Below are 22,601 nucleotides of genomic sequence, written 5' to 3' on the forward strand. Positions count from 1 at the left end.
GATACTGAGTTTTACCTCATAAGTACTGAATCTAAATTACAGTTCTTACTAAAATGTATAGAATACCCACTTAACCTGAACTAGGAGGCCACTGAAAAAAATGCTTCTGAGATCAAAACATTTAGTTATTCTCTGAAAAGTAGTGAATCAATGAGTTTATATGGCAGACTTAAGCGTAATAATTTATATTAAATATCTGTGAAAAGTAGTGACATCTTGGAATTTTAGTTGACTCCATGTTTAATAAGAGCTAAAAGTCTGAAGAGCTGGTTTTTGGCACCACATCTCATAAGGAGTATTGCCAAAACCATAGCAAAGCAGCTCTATGTTCACTGACATAAATGTCTCTTGCTTTCTCTCAGTATAATTAAAATAGAGCAGGAATGAACCTTATAGATTTTCTAGTCCTTTACTCTCATTTTGGAGATAAGAAAATGCAGGTCTAGAGACCAAAAATACTTTAGCCATAGGTAAGCTACTGAATTGGTGCTCAATCAGATATATACATTGTGCTGTATATAGAAATGAGTTCTAACGTGGCCTCATAAGATCATTAACAAGTACATTATTCACTTATTTCCATTTTAAATTATTTTGGTGCAGCACACCTGATTGGAAAATAAGTCTTCCCTAAAGGGACACTAAATTTAAGCCTGCTTGCTTGTGTAATATATATGTTCAGAAGAAAAAAAATAAACAAACATATTAAAGGGAAAGAAATTCCAAAAAGAAACAAAACAAATAAATACACATCAACAGATGGCAACCAAAGTCCTCCTCAAAGTAACATATTTACAATTTTTTTTAAAAGATAAAACCCATAGAGGTGCTGCATTCTTTACCTTCTGGGAGTGTAGAATGGTAGACTACAGGGCTCCAGGGACTGGAAAGCTGATCCACATGTAATCGAACAGCAAATTCATATTTGGTGTTGGGTTCTAGACCTTGAACCAACATGTGAGTTTCTGATCTATAATAGTGAGTAATAAAGTTGTTAATGCTGGTAGTATATTGTTTCTAAATGATTGTCGGTATTTCCAACCAACAGGTAGGGCATAATATTATTCACTAGCTCATATTCTTTCTTTCTTTTTTTTTTTTGTTTTTTTTAATTCTTATTTCAGCATATTGTGGGGGTACAAAAGTTTAGGTTACGTATATTGCCCTTGCCCCCCAACCCCGAGTCAGAGCTTCAAACGTGTCCATCCCCTAGCTCCTCATTTCCTTTAAAAAAATTTTTTAGACTGAAAGAGCAATCTATGTAACAAAAACATCTGTACTCCCTTAAACATTTTGAAATAAAAAGGAGCAATCTAATCTGATTATTAAAATACCTTTAACACATTAACTGCCATGTGAGTTGTATTTAACTCATGCTAGTTATGAGCCCAGGGCCTTGTGAAGCATATGTAACTCATACGTCTCTTCACTTCGGGAGCTGCATGAACTATTTTTCAAGTTGCATATAACTCATGCACAGAAAACAATAAAAAATAATAAATTTTTCATTAAATTAGAAAGGATTGTTTTGTTTTTGAAGTTTTTGTTTTATTTTCATAATAAAATACGTGGCCCCAAGGAAAAAATTTTTTTTTCTAGTGTGGCAGTCAATGTGTTAATATTACCCTATAGAAATAAGCATGTAAGCTGCCTCTGAGAGGAAACTAGAAAATTAACAGTATGGAAATGTCCCAAACAAAGGGATTTTCTTTGAAATATTGGAAGTCAAATCATTCTTTTAAAGCATAGTCATTGGATCTTTCTAACTCTAACCTAGAAAACGGAATGACTACTAGCTCTACTTTTTTTTTTTTTTTTTTTTTGAGACAGAGTCTCACTTTGTTGCCCGGGCTAGAGTGAGTGCCGTGGCGTCAGCCTAGCTCACAGCAACCTCAAACTCCTGGGCTTAAGCGATCCTCCTGCCTCAGCCTCCCGAGTAGCTGGGACTACAGGCATATGCCACCATGCCAACTAATTTTTTCTATATATATTTTTAGTTGTCCAGATAATTTATTTCTATTTTTAGTAGAGACAGGGTCTTGCTCAGGCTGATCTCGAACTCCTGAACTCGAGCAATCCACCTGCCTCGGCCTCCCAGAGGGTTAGGATTACAGGTGTGAGCCACTGCGCCCGGCCTAGCCCTACTTTTTGATACCGGCATGAAAATGGTCTTTTGCTAGCTAAGTTTAGCCACTTGAAAACAATAATAACTTCTTGCCTAATCTTGCTGCATGAGGCTGGGAAAAATTTTAAAAATCACTTATATAAATTAAATGTCAAAAAGTACAGCTTTCAGAACTGAATATAGTAATGATGTAAACCTCCCATCCACTTTATAAGTAAGATAAATCTTGAAACAAATGCTTACTACTGAAGCCCACGCTGGGCCCAGGATGGTAAGAAGTAAGTATGAGCAGGGGGGAAAGTAACGAAAACAACCATTAATAGAGGCTACATACGTTTGAAGGTACAGAACCAAAGAAGCATTCTGCAGGCCGACAGGGTTACAGCGGATAGTGTAGTTAATGATTTGTGCAGTGGTGAACGCAGGCCTCCTCCAGTGCAGGAAGATGGAAGATGAGGTGTTAGCCTTCGCATAGAGATGGTGGGGTGGCGGTGGAGGGGGGACCATGCGATCACGAACAGCTATTGAAAAAGATAGTGTTAATTTACTGCACAACATAACATTTAATGTTGAAAGTGGTAAAATCATCATACCGCATCCTACAAGTAGATTTTAAGTTTTTCTTCCACCAAAGACTCACTTTGTCTAGAAATATATCATCCAAGCCTAAACAACTCACCATGAGTTAGATAAGGAGTCAAATATAGTCATCTGTCACTTAACAACAGGGATATATTCTAGGAAATGTGTCATTAGGCAATTTTGTCATTGTGTGAACACCATAGCAGTCCCCAGTCTTTTTGGCATGAAGGACTAGTTTCATGGAAGAGAATTTTCCCATGCACTAGGGGTTGAGGGGTGGGGTGTCACGGGTGGTGGGTGGTGGTACAGAGCCCACAGCATGTCTCCTAATACGCCATGGCCTAGGGGGTTGGGGACCACAGTTAGAGTATAATTACACAAACCTAGAGGGGATAGCTTACTTACGACACACCTAGGTGATATGGTACAGCCTATTGCTCCTAGGCTACAAACTTGGACAGCATGTTACTATACCAAATACTGTTTATTAGCAACTATAACACAATGGTAAGCACTGGTGTGTCTAAACACAGAAAAGGTAATGTGTTGCTCTATGAGGTTATGACAGCAACATCACTAGGTGATAGGAATTTTTCAGCCCCATTATGATCTTATGGGGCCACCATTATATTATGTGGTCTGTTGTTGACCAAAACATTGTTATGCAGGACATGACTGTACTATTAACATTTAACACACTGGAAAACAGAAGCACAGAGAAATCAAATGATTAGTCAAAGACATTCAGAAAACCAGCAAACCAGCAGTAGACTTAAGACTAGAACAATATCCTCTTTAGTAGTAGTAAAACTGAACAGTGACTGGAGACAATTAGCCTCAAGATGAAAACAGTTAAAAGAAAATATGTTATAGTATTATATGTAGGTATTCAGTGGTTATTTTCCACAGTTAAATTTCTAATGGTCTTTTGCATGCAAAATTAAAATAGGTACTCATAATTTAATAAGTCTCACTTAAATATTTACTGAGCACCTAATAAAGAGGTTCAAGATGTTCAAGATACTCTGGTAGGCAGCATGGAGGATATAAAGTAATTAAACCACCAAGACTTCCAAGTAGTAATGAGCCTGAAATTTAAAGGAGGAGGAGGAGAAAAAGGAGAGTAAGCCACAGAGAAATAAACTCCCGTGACCCTCACTTACACACGCATCCCGGCGTGCTGACAGTCTGATCTGCCTGATAGCCATCTTCTATGTTGTTGTAAGCCAGCAGCCTCACGTGATATTTTCTTCTGGGATCTATAAAGAAACCAACAGGTGATAATTAGGACCAGGCCTCTAGATCTGGGCAAAGGTTCTGGATGGAGCCTCTTTAGATTTTGGTTTAACAACCTTCTAAATGCATACAAGTTCTAAGTAAAATTAAATTTTTCTTTCTTTATACTGCACAATGACTCAGCAATTTACCTTACAATATGACACTGGTATTGTGACTATCTACTAATTATTTATAATTTCACTTTACTTAACCTAATTTCAAACAATAACACTACCACAACCACTCCTCCTCCTCCTTAAGTGACCAGATAGATTCTTGGTTTTAAAAGCCTTGAGTTGCTTGATGGATCATTTATGAGAAGTTTTTTGTTTAGGCAGTTATACTTGAGGGTACTTTACTTAAAAGCATGGAAATTAAAGTGAGATTGTTTTCTCCATCAAAGTTAAGGAAAATTACAATTGTCATTCTTTAGTACCTTTGAAAATGTATATAATCATATGTTGTTTAAGTGTATCCTTTCTACAAATCTGCATTTTAAGTTCAGAGCTGAATTCACTAAGAAAGATGAGTTGGAGCTCCCTCTACTGGTGTTCATTAACTATCACAATACTAAAACTAATGTCCATAAACAGGCACATTACAATTTTCTCAGGGCTCTGAAGAAATACATGGTTATAAATTTTAACTGATATGCTTTTAAAAATGTCCAAGAAATTTAATAGTATAAACACATTTAAAGTTAACTGTTTATGATGACATTTAACTACAGAATACTTGCTTAGGGCAAAAAAAATACCACTCAAAAATAACATAATTCTCTATTATACTTCTCTAAATAATAATAAAACAAACACAAAAAATTTCAATATTTTATAAGGGAAAACAATAATCCTCTACAGATATACCTGATATGGAAAAAGACATGAAATTAGAGAGTAAAAATAATCCTAGAGTGAATTCCAACATTTAAAAAATCCAAAAATAAAATGTGAAATTTATGAAACTCTCCAAAAGTTATTTAAGAGTTTATATAAATATTCTAGAAACTGAAAAATATATTCTAATACTTAATATTCAAATGCAAAAAAAGATGTCCTAAGATATTGAATTTTCATTTCTATTAGTTCTGACAAAATTAAAACTGCAAGAAGAAAATTTTTTGTACCTTAGAAAATTCCTATGCTTTCTAGATAGAAAGATAGGAAGACTGAAATAACATTTGACTATCCTATAGAAAATGACTTTTAGATACATTATCTTACTTGACTATCACAAAACTCTATAAGGCATACATCATTTCCATTTTATAAGCTGTGGTACAAAGGTGTTAAGGAGAACATCAGTGCCACACAAAGCTGGACCAAGAACCAAGAACTAAAGGGTATTTCCATGACAAAGTACAGGGCCTCTAACACAAACACATGCGCCTGTATCACAAGTTAAGTTTGTTTCCTTATGATAAATTTTAAAATAGTGATATTTTCAAACATTTTATAAAAGAATTATCAAAAAACAGACACACATTTGGATTTCATACTCACATGGTTTCTAACACTTTTGAATTCTAGGATTCAAAAGGTTTTGGTTCATGTTAATGGCTATTTAATTTGAATATTTTTTTCTTTCTTTACTCCTAACATTGCTAAACACATTAGTCAATTGAATGCTGAGTTCAGTATTAACAAATACTCTCTTGGGATGGGTACAAATGGAATTCAATTGGCTCTTTGCATTCTAGTTCTTTATAAATTCATAGTGCAACTTGGAAAAATGTTTCTTTATTCTGTCTCTACTCAATTAGAAGAGTCTCTTTAGGAAAGCCTCTTGAATGTAACTTACTGTGCTAGGAATACAGCAGATACATAAAAGGAAGGATAGGACAGAGATTTACTCTCAAAGTAGCTAACGTTCTCCTCAGGGAGCCAGACATGGATATAGCTATTTCTCATAGAAAACTGATTTTGATGAGGGTTTTGAGTATAGGCAGTAGATTAATCTTTTTTCTATTGTGCAAACAACCTCAATCAACACTGCATGAAGATGTCTTTGGAATAGTTGCTTTAAAAAAAATTTTTTTTAATTTCAGCATATTATGGGGGTACCAATGTTTAAGTTACATACACTGCCTTTGCCCCACCCGAGTCAGAGCTTCAAGCATGTCTATCCCCCAGATGGTGCACACCGCACCCATTAGGTGTGAATGTACCCATCCCCTCCCTCCCCCCTCCCATCTTCCCAACACCCGATGAATGCTATTACTATATGTGCTCTTAAGTATTGAACAGTTATTACCATTTGATGGTGAGTACATGTGGTGCTTGTTTTTCCATTCTTGGGATATTTCACTTAGTAGAATGGGCTCCAGCTCTATCCAGGATAATACAAGAGGTGTTAGATCACCATTGTTTTTTGTGGCTGAGTAGAACTCCATGGTATACATATACCACATTTTATTAATCCACTCATGTAATGATGGACACTTGGGTTGTTTCCACATCTTTGCAATTGTGAATTGTGCTGCTGGAATAGTTACTTTTTTAAATCTTTTTGAGTCTCACTCTGTTGCCCGGGCTAGAGTGAGTGCCGTGGCATCAGCCTAGCTCACAGCAACCTCAAACTCCTGGGCTCAAGCGATCCTCCTGCCTCAGCCTCCTGAGTAACTGGGACTACAGACATGCGCCACCATGCCCGGCTAATTTTTTCTATATATATCTTTTAGCTGTCCATATAATTTCTATATATTTTTAGTAGAGACAGGGTCTTGCTCTTGCTCAGGCTGGTCTCGAACTCCTGAGCTTAAGCAATCCACCCGCCTCGGCCTCCCAGAGTGCTAGGATTACAGGCGTGAGCCACAGCGCCTGGCCTGGAATAGTTACTTTTTGTTAGCCATAAAATGGGTTCTCTAAGTTTGCCCTTTTTCCTTAGAAAATGAACTTCTTATACTAATTTTAAACCCAGAATTAAAGGGGTTTTTTGTTGTTGTTGTTGTTGATCAGACAGGAATAGCTTATGTGTCCCAATGAGAGAACACAATTGTTCCTTTAACGCCCATGGCACCTGGCTATTGCCCACTCAGTGCAGGGTCAAACAAGCCCCACGTGAGGAGGAGCAGCTCTTCTGAGGCCCACTTGGAAATCATCCAATTTATCAGACAGTGACCATCTCAAGTACCAGGTTCCTTCCCATGCTAGTTTACCCAAGGTCACAAAAAGGCAAACCACCAAGCAGCAAAAATCAAGTACATTGGGTATACAAGATCTTTTCTATCCAAACAGAAAAGGTAAAACAAGAACCAGAATAATTTGGGAAATTATTTTAGTACAAAAAATAAAATTACAGGACATAGTACATGGAAAAAATAATTTAAAGGTGACAGAAAACACATTTGAATTTCTTCATATGTGATTTGCTCTTTATGCCCTAAAAGTGCCAGGCTAGGGGCAAAGCTGAGCGATGACCCAGGTGGATTTGCCATGTGCTCCTCTTTAGCTTTAAAAAATTTCACTCCAGTCTCAAAAATCTAATCTTTATATTATTTTGGTTTGTCAATCCAGAGACCCTGGAACCACCTGGCTCCTTCTTGTTCATCAATTTGTTAGAAGTTTGACTTCACATACTGTTTGTAAATTTAAAGAGGAATCAAGGACTAGAGACCTCAAATAATATTAAGATGAAGATTATCAGGCAGTAAGAGTGATCAGATAAAAGACAAAACAGAGGAACAGCTATATAATTAACAGAATTAAGGATAAAGAGTAAAAAACAAAAAATTTAGAACCAATATATTAAATGCAGGTAAATGCACAAAGAATGAACCTCAGCATAAGTAGCACATGTCCTAAAACTTGCCAGTTCTACAAAGATCCTCTGGTGCCTGAGAGACAAAGCAGAGAGGATCAACACTGAAATGCCACAGGGAACCAGTTCCCAGGGCCTGTTACAGTCCTTCTTGAATCAAGCATTGCCACGTATGTGGTGCCTGGTTACACGAGACTCAGCAGACTTAGGCTATGTGGTTTGAGGGGAAAACAGCAGAGTCAGGAAGAGCAGCCACAAGCAATAGTGCAGGCCTCTCAAAACCCGCTGAGGGAAGGAGGGGAAAGGGACAGTGAGGGGGAGAGTTGGTTCCATTTCCTTCAAAACTCAACACACAGGGCATAAAAATCACTCCTCAATTCTTAACAGTCCTTGGGGTGATGGCTCAAATAAGTAATATTTGGGTTTAGAGTTAAACTTGCTTAAAGATTTAGCAATACACATAAAGATGAAGGGTCAGGAAAGAAAGCTCAAATCAATTTAACACAAATTTGACCCTACACATTTTGATTCCTAACCATTCAGCTCCGGAGTGTCGGCTTACATTAAAGTGACCATGGTCCCTAAGCCAAATGAACTTGTCATTTCTTTATGAGGGAGTCAACCTCAGCCAAAAATGATCTTCCTGATACATTTTGCTATGGCCATACCCTGTATATTTTCTCCTCTAGCTCTAGGACTCCTCTCACCCTTCTTCCCTTCTGATTCATTCTCATCACCGGCTCTTCTACTTGATTATTAGTCCCATGAGAAAGAGTCAGAACAATATGTGTGGCTGGCCAAAAAACAAAACAAAAAGAAGTTCACAGGTATCAAATATGTTTATCAAGTGCCAACCAAAAGTTGGGCACTGTATGAAAGACTTAAGGATTAGAAAGACACAAACCTTGCCTTTAATTTCAATCTACCAAAGGAGACAGACTGACAAATGAATATTCTGTATGTCTTATTTATTAATTGTATAGACTTCAGCAAGTTTCTTACTTTTCTAAACCTCATTTATTTTTATTTGGAAGACAGAGATATAACAGACATATAATAGGACCTCCCTTATAGGGATTTTAAGAATATTAAATGAAACCATGTCTACTAAATACTTTGCACAGTTGCCATAATTAGTAAATACAAAATACTATATTGTCCAGAATATTAGCAAATTAGCAATTAGCAAATACTAAAGCTGAGCTCTAAGCACGCTTTGTCCTCATTAATATTCCCTGGTGTATCAAGTAGGCAAAGGTTCCCAAGTATGTGTCTGACTTGTATATACGATTGAAAGAGCTGTGTTTTATGCTTATGACCACTAAGAATGCTTGCTGTTTTGGCAACTATGTCACATGGTGTATAATCCTCTCAGTGGCAAATCTACCTTCACCCACGTCTTCCACGTTAATCTAATAATCTCTCATCTGCTAACAAAGAGACAGCCCTAATGATGATAAATGCTTTGGAAAACAACTTAATAAATTTCTTCCCTAATGGAAGAATAGTAAATCATTTCATTAAAGGGAAATCTGGAAGAGTTTGAGGACTAGCATTAGAAACAGCAAGCAGATGGACACAAAAATTAATTCAATGTGTTAATTATATCCTGTTTTTACAATTAGGTGTTTGTTACCCTCAGTGACTAGAATCAGAACAAGAAAAATAAAAGCCAATAAAATGAGACTCTTTAATGCCAAAATATTTTAAAGTTGTATGCATCAAGAACTTGCCTTAATTCCATTCTCACTGCATATGATTTAACAAAAATAGTGAATTAACTATTATTAATATATCTTTATGCAACATCTTAAGAAACCTACTAAAAACTTTGATATGATATACCTATTTTTCACTGCAACATTTTCCTAAAGACCACACAACAAAAACCCCACGCCTTCTTCCAGCATTTTACTTGAAAAACTTGCATTTCTCTTGTCTATCACTAGATGGCATCGGTGTGCCTGTAAGGAGAGCAATGACCCCACTCATCCAGCTATCAAGAAGGTGGGAGAGCTGGCATAGTGGCTGGTGGTGTGGGCCTGTAGTCCCAACACAGGCTATTAGGGAGGCTAAGGCAGGAGGATCCCTCGAGCCCAGGAGTTCAGGGCTATAGTGTACTATGATCACACTGGTGAATGGCCACTGCACTCCAGTCTGGGCAACACAGCAAGATCCCATCTCAAGAAAAAAAAAACAACAGTGGGAGATAGTCACATATCAGATGAAACTGATGAATGAGCAAATCAAAACAGGTATGCATGAAATATAGCTATTGCTTAAGTTTCACCAAATGAAAAGCCTGATGAAATGCAAAGCAGGAAGAAGGGCTGCCTTGGATCAGTGTTTGTCATAAATATCTCACATGAACTTCAAACAACTCTGTGAGCTAGGGACTATTTTTGCTACATGTTCTCTACAAAGGAAGCTGAGCCAAATAGAAGACAACTTTCCCAATGACTCAGCACTACTAAGAAGCTAAGGTTCAGTCTAGCAAAGAGGTTGGAGGCCGAGATGTTTAAACCCAGACTGACTGGATTCCAGGACTAGCTTGGTCATTACTGTATAACTCAGGACATTATTTTCTCTCTCTGTACCTTTGTTACAATCACCTACAAAATGGGCATGATGATGATAATAGCACCTACCTCATGAAGCTGTCGGGGAGGGAAAATAATTCACATAAATGCTTAAAAAAGTACTTGAGTATAATATTAACATCAATAATAATAACACACTGATAAAAATATTAATAATAATAATACAAAACAATTACTATTGGCATCCCATAACTCCTAATCCCTGCTCTTTCATGTAGAAGAGTAGGGTAGTACAGTAATGAAAGAACCAGACTACTTGGGTTTGAAGCAGGTTTTCTCATCTGTAAAATGGGGATTAAATGAGTTTATAAGTATAGAATGTTTAGAAAAATGTTAGGCACTTGGTAGGAGCTTTTTGGTGCTAAATACATGTAGGAGAGAAAACTGATTTGGGAATTAGGGGATTTGGATTTAAATGTTGGATTAACTAGCTGTGTGGCTGCGAAAGTCACTCCATCTCCTGGAACTCAGTTTCCTCAACCTGTAAGATTAGAAAGTTGACATGTGTCAGTTGTTTTCAAATTTGTTTAGATAACAGTATATTAGGGACCTAAGACAAAAGTAGACATAAGTACCATGATGCAAGATAGGAATAAATGCTGCAAAAGAGATTTGTTAAAATTCTAAGGCATTCACAAGAGAGAATGATTACTACTAATTCAGAGAGTGGGAAGGGCTTCATAGAGGAGGTGACACGTGAGCAGAATCTGACCCTATAATATGCATGGGGAAGAAGAGATCTAGGCCAAGGGAGGAGTGTCAGCAAAGGCTTGAAGATAGGAACACATGGATTGAAGCCAAGTAACAAAGAAGAGTTCAGATTTGCAGCACTAAACGGAAAATGAGCAAGGGTCACACAGGAACCTTAGGCTGGGGGACAGATCACAGCTTTGAGAGCCAGGCCAGGCATGGTAGATTTTATTACATACACACAGAAGACACCTAACTAAATGGAATTGTTGAGAGATGGAATTAAAAAAGAGGAGGAGTAAGAAAATGACAAAGTTTCCAGCACAGGTCAAACAACAGAAGTGGAAGAGGGTATACCTGGCAGAGAGTTGTCCTTCAGTTCTAAGTCTATGCTTCTGGGCCTACTGTATAAAGCCAGGAGCTCTAGATCACTAATGTTTGAGCAACCCGATAGAAAATTAGTGATAACGTGTAAATTAAGAGAGTACATTATGAAGAATGGCATCCTCTCCTACTGAGTGGCTTTGTGACTAAAATACCCCCCTACCTCCCTTTTTTTGCCCACTTCTTGGTTTTAGGTTATCTCTGAAAGAGACCAAGTTACAAGGCCTGAACAAGTGGGAGATATTATTATGTACAGTCAAGGCCCAGCACAGTGGCTCAGGTCTGCAATCCCAGCACTTTGGGAGGTCAAGGCGGGAGGGTTGCTTGAGGCCAGGAGTTCCAGACTAGCCTGTGCAACACAGCAAGACCCTGTCTCTATAAAAAAAATTCTTTTATTTTTATTTATTTATTTATTTATTTTTTATTTATTTATTTTTTTGAGACAGAGTCTCACTTTGTTGCCCAGGCTAGAGTGAGTGCCGTGGCATCAGCCTAGCTCACAGCAATCTCAAACTCCTGGGTTTAAGCGATCCTACTGCCTCAGCCTCTCGAGTAGCTGGGACTACAGGCATGCATCACCATGCCCGGCTAATTTTTTCTATATATATTTTTAGTTGTTCAGATAATTTTTATTTCTATTTTTAGTAGAGACGGGGTCTCGCTCAGGCTGGTCTCGAACTCCTGACCTCGAGCGATCCACCCGCCTCGGCCTCCCAGAGGGCTAGGATTACAGGTGTGAGCTACCGCGCCCGGCCAAAAAAATTTTTTTAAATTAGCCAGGTGTGGTGGTATACACCTGTAGTCCTAGCTACATAGAAGTCTGAGATGGGAGGATCACTTGAGGCCAGGAGTTCAAGGTTACAGTGAGTTATGATGGGGATGCTGCACTCCAGCCTGGGCAACGCAGAGAGACCCTATCTCTTAAAAACATAAAATAAAATATACTCTAGATTTTGTTCTTAACATAAAAAAAACCAAAAAATAAATAAATAAAAATGTACATTCAAGGTAATCAAATAGAACAAAAGCAGAATAATCAGAAATAGAAACATTAAGTACTAAGCTAATTTTACTTTAAGGAGAAAACATTCAAGAATTCCAATCCTGTTGGATTTTCGTTACTGTACTGTCTTCAAACTTCTTTATTTAAGACACAAGGCAAAAACTAATAAGCTCACTTAGTAGTAAGCATCCACACCATAATTCCCCCCAAATACCATGAAGACTAAGTGCTCTCTGATTGGAGACAAAAATCAGATAGTAAAATTGATGGAAATCAAATTCAAACTTTACAGACTCTTTGTTGCAATACTAACAGATTGGTTTGTTTCCTGGAAAATGCATAATAGAAAATAATTATTTACAAAATATTGGGCTATGGACCAACAAGAAGAGATAATATTGGGGTCATGAAAACCAGGCTTTTGTTTCTTTCAGCTGTTGCTTATTCGTGAGGCTCCAGACTCCTTGAAAAGAGTCAGGCCAGAGCCAACAGGTCAGGGCCAGATAAAATTAAGAGAAAGCCTGAGGTTAGGACCATGAAAAAACTTCTCTCCCATAGGAATGAGTCCACTTCTGACACCACTTCCAAAATTCAACCCTGGTGAAGACTTACAGAGTTTTATTTCCCATTCTTCTACGGAAAATTCTCAGGTGGTAGGGGAAAAAATCTTCCTAGGACCAAAGAAAGACAAAGCAATCACATCTACTTTAGGACTGTCCCCTGCCACTTGTTCAATCTACAGACATGAGCACGCTGGAAAGGCCTAATAAAATGCCTTAAGAAAATAAAAAGCGTTATTTTAAAAATCACTGGTCAGGCGTGGTGGCTCACACCTGTAATCCTCGCACTCTAGGAGGCCGAGGCGGGTGGATCGCTCGAGGTCGGGAGTTCGAGAACAGCCTGAGCGAGACCCGGTCTCTACTAAAAATAGAAATAAAGATTGTCTGGACAACTAAAGGAATATATGAAGAAAATTAGCTGGGCATGGTGGCGCATGCCTGTAGTCCCAGCTACTCGGGAGGCTGAGGCAGTAGGATGGCTTGGGCCCAGGAGTTTGAGGTTGCTGTGAGCTAGGCTGACGCCACGGCACTCACTCTAGCCCGGGCAACAAAGTGAGACTCTGTCTCAAAAAAAAAAAAAAAAAAAAAAAAAAAATCACTATATATATTTTAAATTGTATACTTAAAATGCTGCTATAGAAAAGCTCTGCTTATATTAGCAACAAAGCATCACGATTAATATAGCCTCAAAGCATTAAAAATAGTCAAATTAGAATATATATGCAAAGGTAAGTAGCAATCAGAAAATCTGATTATAAGGTCAGCATATGTTAAGTCTGAAGATGTTCGAGTAGGAAATGATCAGAATAAGTTAGAAAGGTGAAATTCTGAAGGATGAAACCTAATGTCTGGCCAAATGTCCATTTTTAATTTAATCTTTTGTGTTACAAGGGTTTGTGTAAGCCTTTTCAGGCCCATTGTTCCCCCGCAGTCCAACTGGAGAGCTCCTCGGTCTGGCTGGCCAGACTGACTGCACTGCCCCCAAGCCTGTACCTTCAACACAATACCCCCCATATAATTATTCAGAGAAGAGGCCAGCAGTACGGACTGCTGTGACACCTGGGTCATGGCCTCTGACATAGAATCTGGGGCCAGCCCAAGTCTGGTTCAGCAGCAGAGGAGCAGCAAAAATGCTAAGGGGGATGGGTGGGAAAAGAAAGCAGAGTGAAATACTATGCTTTAAAATGCTATGTTTAAGCACAGTAACAAAAACACGATTTTGAACAATGTGATCGGCCTTTGAGTTTTCCAAACATTGTAAGACTGTATGTTTCTCTGCTCTAAACCATACTGAGAGTAGCGGAGCAGATCTCATCTAAGAGGGAATTCTTTGTTTTGTATCATCAAATTTATATTAGAATGGAAAAAGTGAATTCATGATGGTTAAAATAATGTCTTCAATGAATGTGCTAGTATGCTGATTTAAAACCAGGTTTTTGGCTAAAAGGACATAAACTGTAAGCCTAGATTAAAAATTAACTCTCCTTTTGTTTATAAACTAAATTTCTGTATGGGATTGTTATTCATCAACATTTTTCACTTTGTCTGCATTAAAAATTCAAAGGAGTTTTCTTTAATGATGATTATGCCAGAATGTCATAAACTTGCTATGTGATAATATATAAGAATATTTATTTGAGTGTAAAATAGACGGAATGGCAGTTGGAGCAGGCAATCCTCCACTCCTCCAACTCTGCCTGTGTGTTCTGTATGCAGCTCTCATGGAAGCTGATGGTAGAGTATTTGTCTAAACCTAAAATGACTTGGTTGCTTTTGTTCTTCCCCCCTGGAGGGCCTTAAGACAAATAACACCTTTCACTCCTAGTAAAAACATCCCCTCTCCTACTGAGTTTAGGATAATTTAGAAGAAAGTTCTTTGTACATGACATTTGAGAATCAGTTTCCTACTCAAGTAAGTATATCTTATAGATAATCTCTAGTTTTAAAACCTCGCCTAAATGACTGAGATTGTTTTGTAAAATCCAGAAGTATAAGGCTTTCCCAATTATATTGTGTTCACTAATGTTTTGATGTTACTTCTTTTTTGATTATGTAATTTCACTTTCATACATCCATCAGCCTTTCAAGACTTCTTTTTAAAATATTTTTCGTTTTTGAGAAATGCATTACTTTAGGCTATCTGGATAAGAAATTTTTAGGGGTTGAAGATTTCTACTTGAACTTTGCCATAAGTCAATCTGATTTACACCCAAACACTGAAAAACTAATTTGAAAGTGATATTGGAGGCCTCCACAAACATAGTTCCTGATCTTTTATGTTCTTTTCTAATCAGAGGCCTTTCCTTTTGTGAATCACTGTGGATTACAGGTACCTCATTGGCCCAATTTTATGAGTCTCTCCTATTGCTCCATCAATTAATGGAGATGCACGGAAGGTTGGTATTTCCTTTGGGTAGGAGGGAGAAAAAGAAAAGACTCCAAAAGAACAGTGGCTTAACTGTCCTAAAGTTTATACTAGTTATATATGAAGCATACTAACAAGGCTATGTCCACATTTATATTCCTGAATAATTTAAAAGTGAATAAAATGGAATGATTACTGATTATATGAATGTATAATTTTAACATAAAAAGTGTATTAGAATAGAGAATAGGCATGTGTGTGCAGTATCCTAGGACAATTAAGAAAGTATACAATTTACAAAGTTTACTTAAGTTGTTATGTAAGAAAATGAAATAAATTCCTTTGATTATGTTGATATTTCTATCAAGAACAATCCCTACCCTAAAAGCATCCCAAGTATAATACTTGACTCATGCTACTGTATTTGGCTTAGCATTTGTTTAAGTAGCTGCTCTGTCTGCCAACACACATACATGGTCTGTCTCACATACATCATTGCCTTACAAACAATATTTTTATAGACTGACAGAGAGAGCCTATTCATGACAAACAAACTTCCCCTGCAGCTATGAAATAAATCTCCTTCCAGGACTAACATTTCTCCGTTTCACTGTCATGGGCTTGCCATGCCATTTTGACCCTTTTGTGAAGCAACATGAAAATACCATCTATCATCTCCTGAACCACAGCGACTTGGTCGGAGGTGCACAGTTTCATTGCAAAAACATCTGTAGTTTGATAACTATCCCTCCAAATCTCAACTGTCAGCAGTTAAAAGCCTGTTTACAAGATGGGAAAGATGCAGGTAGACAGCTTGAAACCAATCTTAAATTTCTTCTCAAGTGGGAAATGCAAGCTGGTGAAGTATCAACTTCATCAATCATAATGATAAAACCATGATTGTTTATTTATTTATGCCTCCTTTAAAACTCACAAGAAACACTATGTTACTACAACTTATTTATAACTTCACTAACTGCATCACTCTGAAATTGATTTTAATGTTAAACAGATAAGAGATTTATGGGAGTTCTTTGATACAACCAGATGCAGGTCATTAATGTGTTAATTGGCTATAAACATTCTACTCCCATTCTATATAAATCTTAAATCTTTCAGGTATTAAAAGACACTGAAGATCTTTGGGGTATTGAAAGGTATTCAGTAGATCTTAAAATGGTTTTCAGCACATACTTATAGAGAATCTCAAGAATATTTGAGTATACAGAGTTAAACCAAAAGGATTTTTCTGTTAAAAAGATTTTTTAAAGATCTAAGGTTTCTTATATTCAGTCTGAAATATATTATAGATATTAGTTTATAAACATTTCACGGATAAAAGAGATACTTAGTTGTTTAAGGAAATAATTTCAACCCAGAGTATTTTTGTATTATGCAACCACCTACAGTTTTTAGTCTCTCAAGTGGGCTTTAATTGGAAGAGCTACTGGACAGTATTAATAAGAAACCCATTTTCTGTGCCTTTATATTTATTTATTTTATTCATTCATTCATTCATTCATTCATTCTCCAGGCTTCCTTTTCTTGGTACTGTGTCTTTATTTTTAATAGGCAAATTTATATTAGTGTCTGCTGACTGATATAATTTTTAAATATCTCCACATTCCTAGAGAATTGGTTTGTATAAGCAATTATTTTAGAAGTGCTACTGCTTTAACTATGTGCCTAATAACTGTACAACCATTCTCTAATTTGGAGGTACTGATTAAAGATCAAAAACACACTACAGGGCAATCATAACCTGTTAAAATTATTTTCAAATACATGTTTATTTTTTGTTCTCTTATTTTTGTGTGTGTACAAATGTATACACACACATACCCCTTTTGTTGAATCATGACACTTTATATCACACATAAATATTAATACTTGGACAAGTTTCCCCTGAAAACAGGGATGATGTTCTCCTACATAACCACAACATCATTATTACACCCAATAAATTTAACAATGAGAAACTGTATCTATCATATACTGTGTATTTAAATTTCCCAAACTGTCCCAGTAACGTTCTCTATAACTGTTTTTCCCCCACCGAGAATCCACCTGAGGATCACTCACTCCACGCCATGTTTCCTGCATCTGAAACTGTCCCTTGTGCTTTTCCCATCTTCCACGATGACAGCATACTTGAAGAATCCAGTCTAGTTGTTTTGTAGAATGTTTCACGATCTAGATTTATCTTATTGTTTCCTCATTATTATATTCAGGCTAAACATTTTTAGCAAGAATACTATACAGGTTAAATTATGACTTTAATCTAGGGTATTTTATGAAGGAAAATAAAACTTAAATCCATGCTTTTTATCAGTGTGTGTTTGTTAGGTTGCTTGTTGGTTTTCAGAGCTTTCCTAACCCAGAATAGCATAATTTTTTCAGTAGCCCATTTTTATCTCTGTCTCTATCAATTTATATATATCCATCTATACAAATGTTTGTATTGATCATTTGCTTGATACTGAGGACAGTAAAAAGAAGAGAACACCAACATGTTTTTACACTTCTTGTAAGATTTTTAGAAATATCTGGGACTTTGTATATAAAAATACAAATGCAGATTTCTTTTCTTTTTTTAATTCCCAATGAGTCACACTGGAATGTTAATTTGTAAAATGTACACAGCAGGGGAATGGAGTATACTAAGAATCAGGGCCATACAAGTATGCAATTGAGTCAACACGGGACAGAGAATTAACACAATTAAAACAATCACTGTAATTTCTCTGAATGGAGATGTGCACAGAAAAATAGGCCTTTTAAAAGAGTGTCTCCTTACTTCTTGAGGTTTTCAGAGGCTTTCAATATAGTTCCTATTGTTTTGGGGGGTCAGAATTGAGGCCCATCTGCCATGACTTTTCCTCTGAGACAAAAAGTCATTTTATGAAAAGGGTAGAAGTATAACTATTCAAGAAAGGGGAACACACTAAAAATCATCACACTTGGCTATCCAGATGGAGAAAGGTGAAAGTTCAAAAAACTTTTAATTGTTTCCTCCACTAATATCTCTAGGTCACCCAAAACCCTGTAACTTGTTAAATGATCCTAGAAACCATAGGAATCTTCTTTCCTTATTAAGTCATTGTCAAGTATAAGTTAAAATGATTTCAATACACAGATTCACAGAGAATCTCCAATAATTTCAGCATATAGAGCTTTTCTGGAGGTATTATATCTTGGGAATTTAATCTGTATATTATAACCTCCCAATAATTAAAATATCCCGTGTCCCATAGTAAACAGTGTTTGTAGTTTGCTTTGACTGCAAGGAAGCTCACAGCTAAATTTACAGGCCACTTCTAGCAACTGTATAGGACCTTATGGCATGCAATAAAAAATATCATCTTAGTTCCATTGATTTCCCAACCTTTATTTATCTTTGTCCCAATTTCTTCATCTAGGTATATTCAATTTAAAAATACTGGTTTTTTTCATTATGATCAAATACATGTTTATCATAGAAAATTTATAAAATTCAGACAAGCACAAGTAAAAAAGAAATAAAAATAAAAAGTCCTTAATACCAGCACCCAGAGATAAACACTGTGAACATGAGGCTGTTACATTTTTTCATTTCCTTTACTATCCATGTGGATACATATTCAATATTTTTAAATTTTATAACCAGCTTTTTTTTGCTTAATATACTGTGAACTATTTGTCCTGAAATATTCCTCTAAAACATTCCTTTCAATGTCCACATTTATTCAAACTGTATGGATGTACCATAGTTTATTTTATTAAAACCTCAGCAGCTAAACATTTAGGTTTTCTCAGCTTTTCCAATTATAAATGACCCTATACACTACAGTGAATGTTCATGATGAAATGTTTATGCATGTTCATTATTATTTTAAAGTAAGTCTCTGTGAATGGAATTTCTGGGTAAAAAAGTATGTATTTTTTGGTATTGACCAATCATCCCTAGAAAAGTTGTATATCAATTTACATTTCCACTTTCAGTATGAGTGTGTTTAACCCTAAACGCTTAGGCTTAGAGTTTACCTACTTGTTTTTTATTTTGTTGAATTGTATGTTTCTGTACTGAGTCATTTCAAATCTTCCTTAGAATGAAACAGGAGATATATAAATTTGAAATAACGACCCCAGTTAGATATATTTACACAACCTACCAAGGAAGACGTATCAACTGTGGTAATCAGGCAAAATGTGCTGCCTTCTGTCTGCACAGGTTTCATAGGTTATTAACATCCTGGCATGCTGAGAAAGCTAGGACGCCACTGTGACACTCAGCTGAGGCAACTGTTCTAGTTTCTATGATAAACCAAGATAAATGTCAGTGGAGTCAGTTATCTTGGCTCTACTTATGGCAGCCCACATTTTCAGGGATGTTATGCAAAGTCTTTCAGGACTTTAAATGTCTCAAAATGGAATAGAAAAATATGCAGAATTTCAAAAAACCATGTCAGGATTATGTTAGAGAAACCTTGTGAGATCACACTACCTTATCCAAACCAATTGATACATCAGGTTGTTTAGGTAGGAAGAGGTACCATTATTTAGCCTGTTTTGATGATTATTCTATGACTATGATTTATACCATGCCTTATTTCATTATCCCATCAGGGTCCTTCACCTAGTTAACTTGTATTATCCTTTAGAACTCAATTCATTATCAGCTTCTCAGGGAAACTTACCCAGACACCCGCCCCCCCCCCACCGCCACCCTAAAAATACTGTGTCCACTATTACACGGCCCCTTCACTCCCTGTGCTTTTATATCATAACACTTACCAAAATTTGTAATTATAGATTATGTGGTGATTTGATTAATGCCTATTTCCTTTTCTAGACTGTAAAGCTTCATAACTGTGTAGTCACTTAGAAATAACTGATTCAATACTTTAGAACAGTGGTCTCCAATATTTTTTTATTTCACCCTCCATTATTTTTTTCTAGCATGTATACTCATTATATACCTTTGTCTAATTATCACATATATATGTGTGACTGTCCTAGTATATTATGTACATTATAAAATAAACATACAAACATATTTTAAAAGGCTAAGATAAAAAATGTTTTCCTTTGGTCATAGCCTGTCTTGCAGCTTCCCTCCAGTCCACGGAGTGTGCAATTAGTACAAAGCTTAAAATTTCATCTCCATTAAGATTTTTTTTTAAGAACAAAGTTTAAACCAAAACCAAAATGAAAACCACAAGTATAATTACTATTATACAACAGTATTTTCCTATCTACCTTGAAGTTTATTTCATCTGATAGTGGCTTCACTTTTAAAACCTCCTCTCCTTTAACTTAGATCTTTAAGGACCTCACACATCTAAAGATTCTTTACATTCACCAGAAACTTCCAGAGTGGTGTGAGAGTTGACATGCAGTTTGATTAATGAATAGTATTGATTTAATTTTCTACAAGAGTTCTTCCATCTCTGTGGAGATGCTGTTTGCAATTCATAGCAAGTATTTTACCATGCTTACAGACCCTTAAATATAGGACAATGAAAAGTTTACTGACGTTTTTCCTTCTTTCATAAAAATACCATTTGAAAGTGTTGGCCTATAAAACAATCAAGAGCCTATCAATAACTATGTGCATCTTCCTAAGACCAAGACAACTTTTGTTTGAGGTTTTATTAGCACATATAAAAAGGAAGCAAAAAATAAAACAGGTAAAATCAATTTAGTAAATAAACTTCAAGTTATAAATACAAAAGACTGTAAAAAATATTGGGATATTTTAAAAGCGATACATAAACAAGTTAAAGATTCAGTATAAAGCTATTCATTAAACAGTCATTAAATAGATCTCATCTGGACAGTACATTGTGAAAGTTTCTTCAAATCTCTTAATTTGGTGTGTCATTTAGAACCAAGTTAAAACATGTTTCTGGAGACAAATACGAGGACTCATTTTGTTCTCACGTTCATTCTTTTTATGTTTTGTATCTGAAGAAAATTAAATTTCTTAATATATAAAGAGATATGTGATTCATGATTCCCACTCTGTCCATCTTTTGATTGTGCCCATTTCTACAAAAGTTTTCTGTTCTTTTGTTTTCCCGTAAAAATCAATAACAAACAACTATCCAGATATTTCAAATGAGAATTTAATTGAGGGAGCCAGCAGGAGGGGATACTTGCCAAGGGCAGGAGAGACAGAGAAGGACACTATGTCCCGGGCATCCTGCACTCTAACTACTCTACTCTGATATCAGACCTCAAAGTTAACCGACATCAGACCCCAAAACTGGAAACACATCACAATTGGTATTACGCTTTATAGACTGATTAAAAACAAAACAAAACAGAGCCACTTGAAATAATGGAACTTCTCTACCCTGTTTATTTTCTCCATCCCCACAGGGGCCTTACTTTATTTAGGGATCTTTTCAGTCAGGCATGTGAAGTGAGGCTCCACAAGTGCTGTAAATCTTTACCCAGCGTCAAAGGTCATAGGGTTATCTGTGCTATGTAGTTTCAGGGTAGATGAATTTCTTTACTTTCTTTTCTTTTTTTTTTTTTAAGCAAGAAGACAAATGTATGCATATGAATCGCAACAAGCTAATTTAGGTACTAAAAAAAGTTACTCTTCTACAGATAAACTGCTTTCTCAAGAAAACCAGTAAATATCAACTTTTCAATCATTCTACAAAGAGAACAGAAGCAACTGCCCCCCCCATCCCCCCACCATTGTCTGCTAGAAAACTTGCCACACAGCTGCTAAAGCAGTAAAACTTCAAACCTATGAAAGTGTTGACCATCTAGGCAAATGCATCAATTTTGTTCTTGGGGGAAGAAAAACTTTGCTTAATCCTTAAAAATAAAAAAGGAGTAGCTGTGTATTATTTTTGTTCACATATTACACCTCACTTAATAACAAGACAGATGTTTTTCAGAGCTTTCCATGTTTTAGAGCATTTCAAAATGTGATGGCTATTCGATAGTAAGGATATAAAGGTCCAGGAAAAAACATTAAAATTCTTTTCCCAATTTTTTGGGGGTTGGATATTTTTTTAGGAAGTTGAATCTTATTTTTTAAAGATGGTGAAAAAATATGTAAGAAATACAGGGATATATTGCTGTCTTTCTTCTCTCTCTCCAAAATGATTGTTTTAAGTATAAAATAAAACTGTTATTGATAATGTCCCACAGGTTTCCATTAATACAATTCTGATACAGTACAATATATAGCACAAAAGTAAAAAGAATTTCTTCTTTCAGGGTGCTGTCATTTTAATGCTGTTCGCTATCCTCT

The 22,601-nt window shown here is 36.2% G+C and overlaps 1 protein-coding gene across 1 annotated transcript in view; it reads right to left on the bottom strand.

The window, feature by feature from the left end:
- PRTG (protogenin) overlaps nucleotides 1–22,601 on the bottom strand; it is a 125,231-nt gene that overhangs the window by 16,516 nt on the left and 86,114 nt on the right. Inside the window, exons 12-14 of the mRNA XM_045555414.1 lie at nucleotides 3,871–3,966; nucleotides 2,460–2,646; nucleotides 843–970 (exon numbers count right to left, since the gene is read on the bottom strand). Of these exons, the coding sequence (XP_045411370.1) occupies nucleotides 843–970; nucleotides 2,460–2,646; nucleotides 3,871–3,966 (411 nt within the window). The remainder of the gene's footprint in view (nucleotides 1–842; nucleotides 971–2,459; nucleotides 2,647–3,870; nucleotides 3,967–22,601) is intronic.

Source organism: Lemur catta, chromosome 1, assembly GCF_020740605.2.
Source record: "Lemur catta isolate mLemCat1 chromosome 1, mLemCat1.pri, whole genome shotgun sequence".
NCBI lineage: Eukaryota > Metazoa > Chordata > Mammalia > Primates > Lemuridae > Lemur > Lemur catta.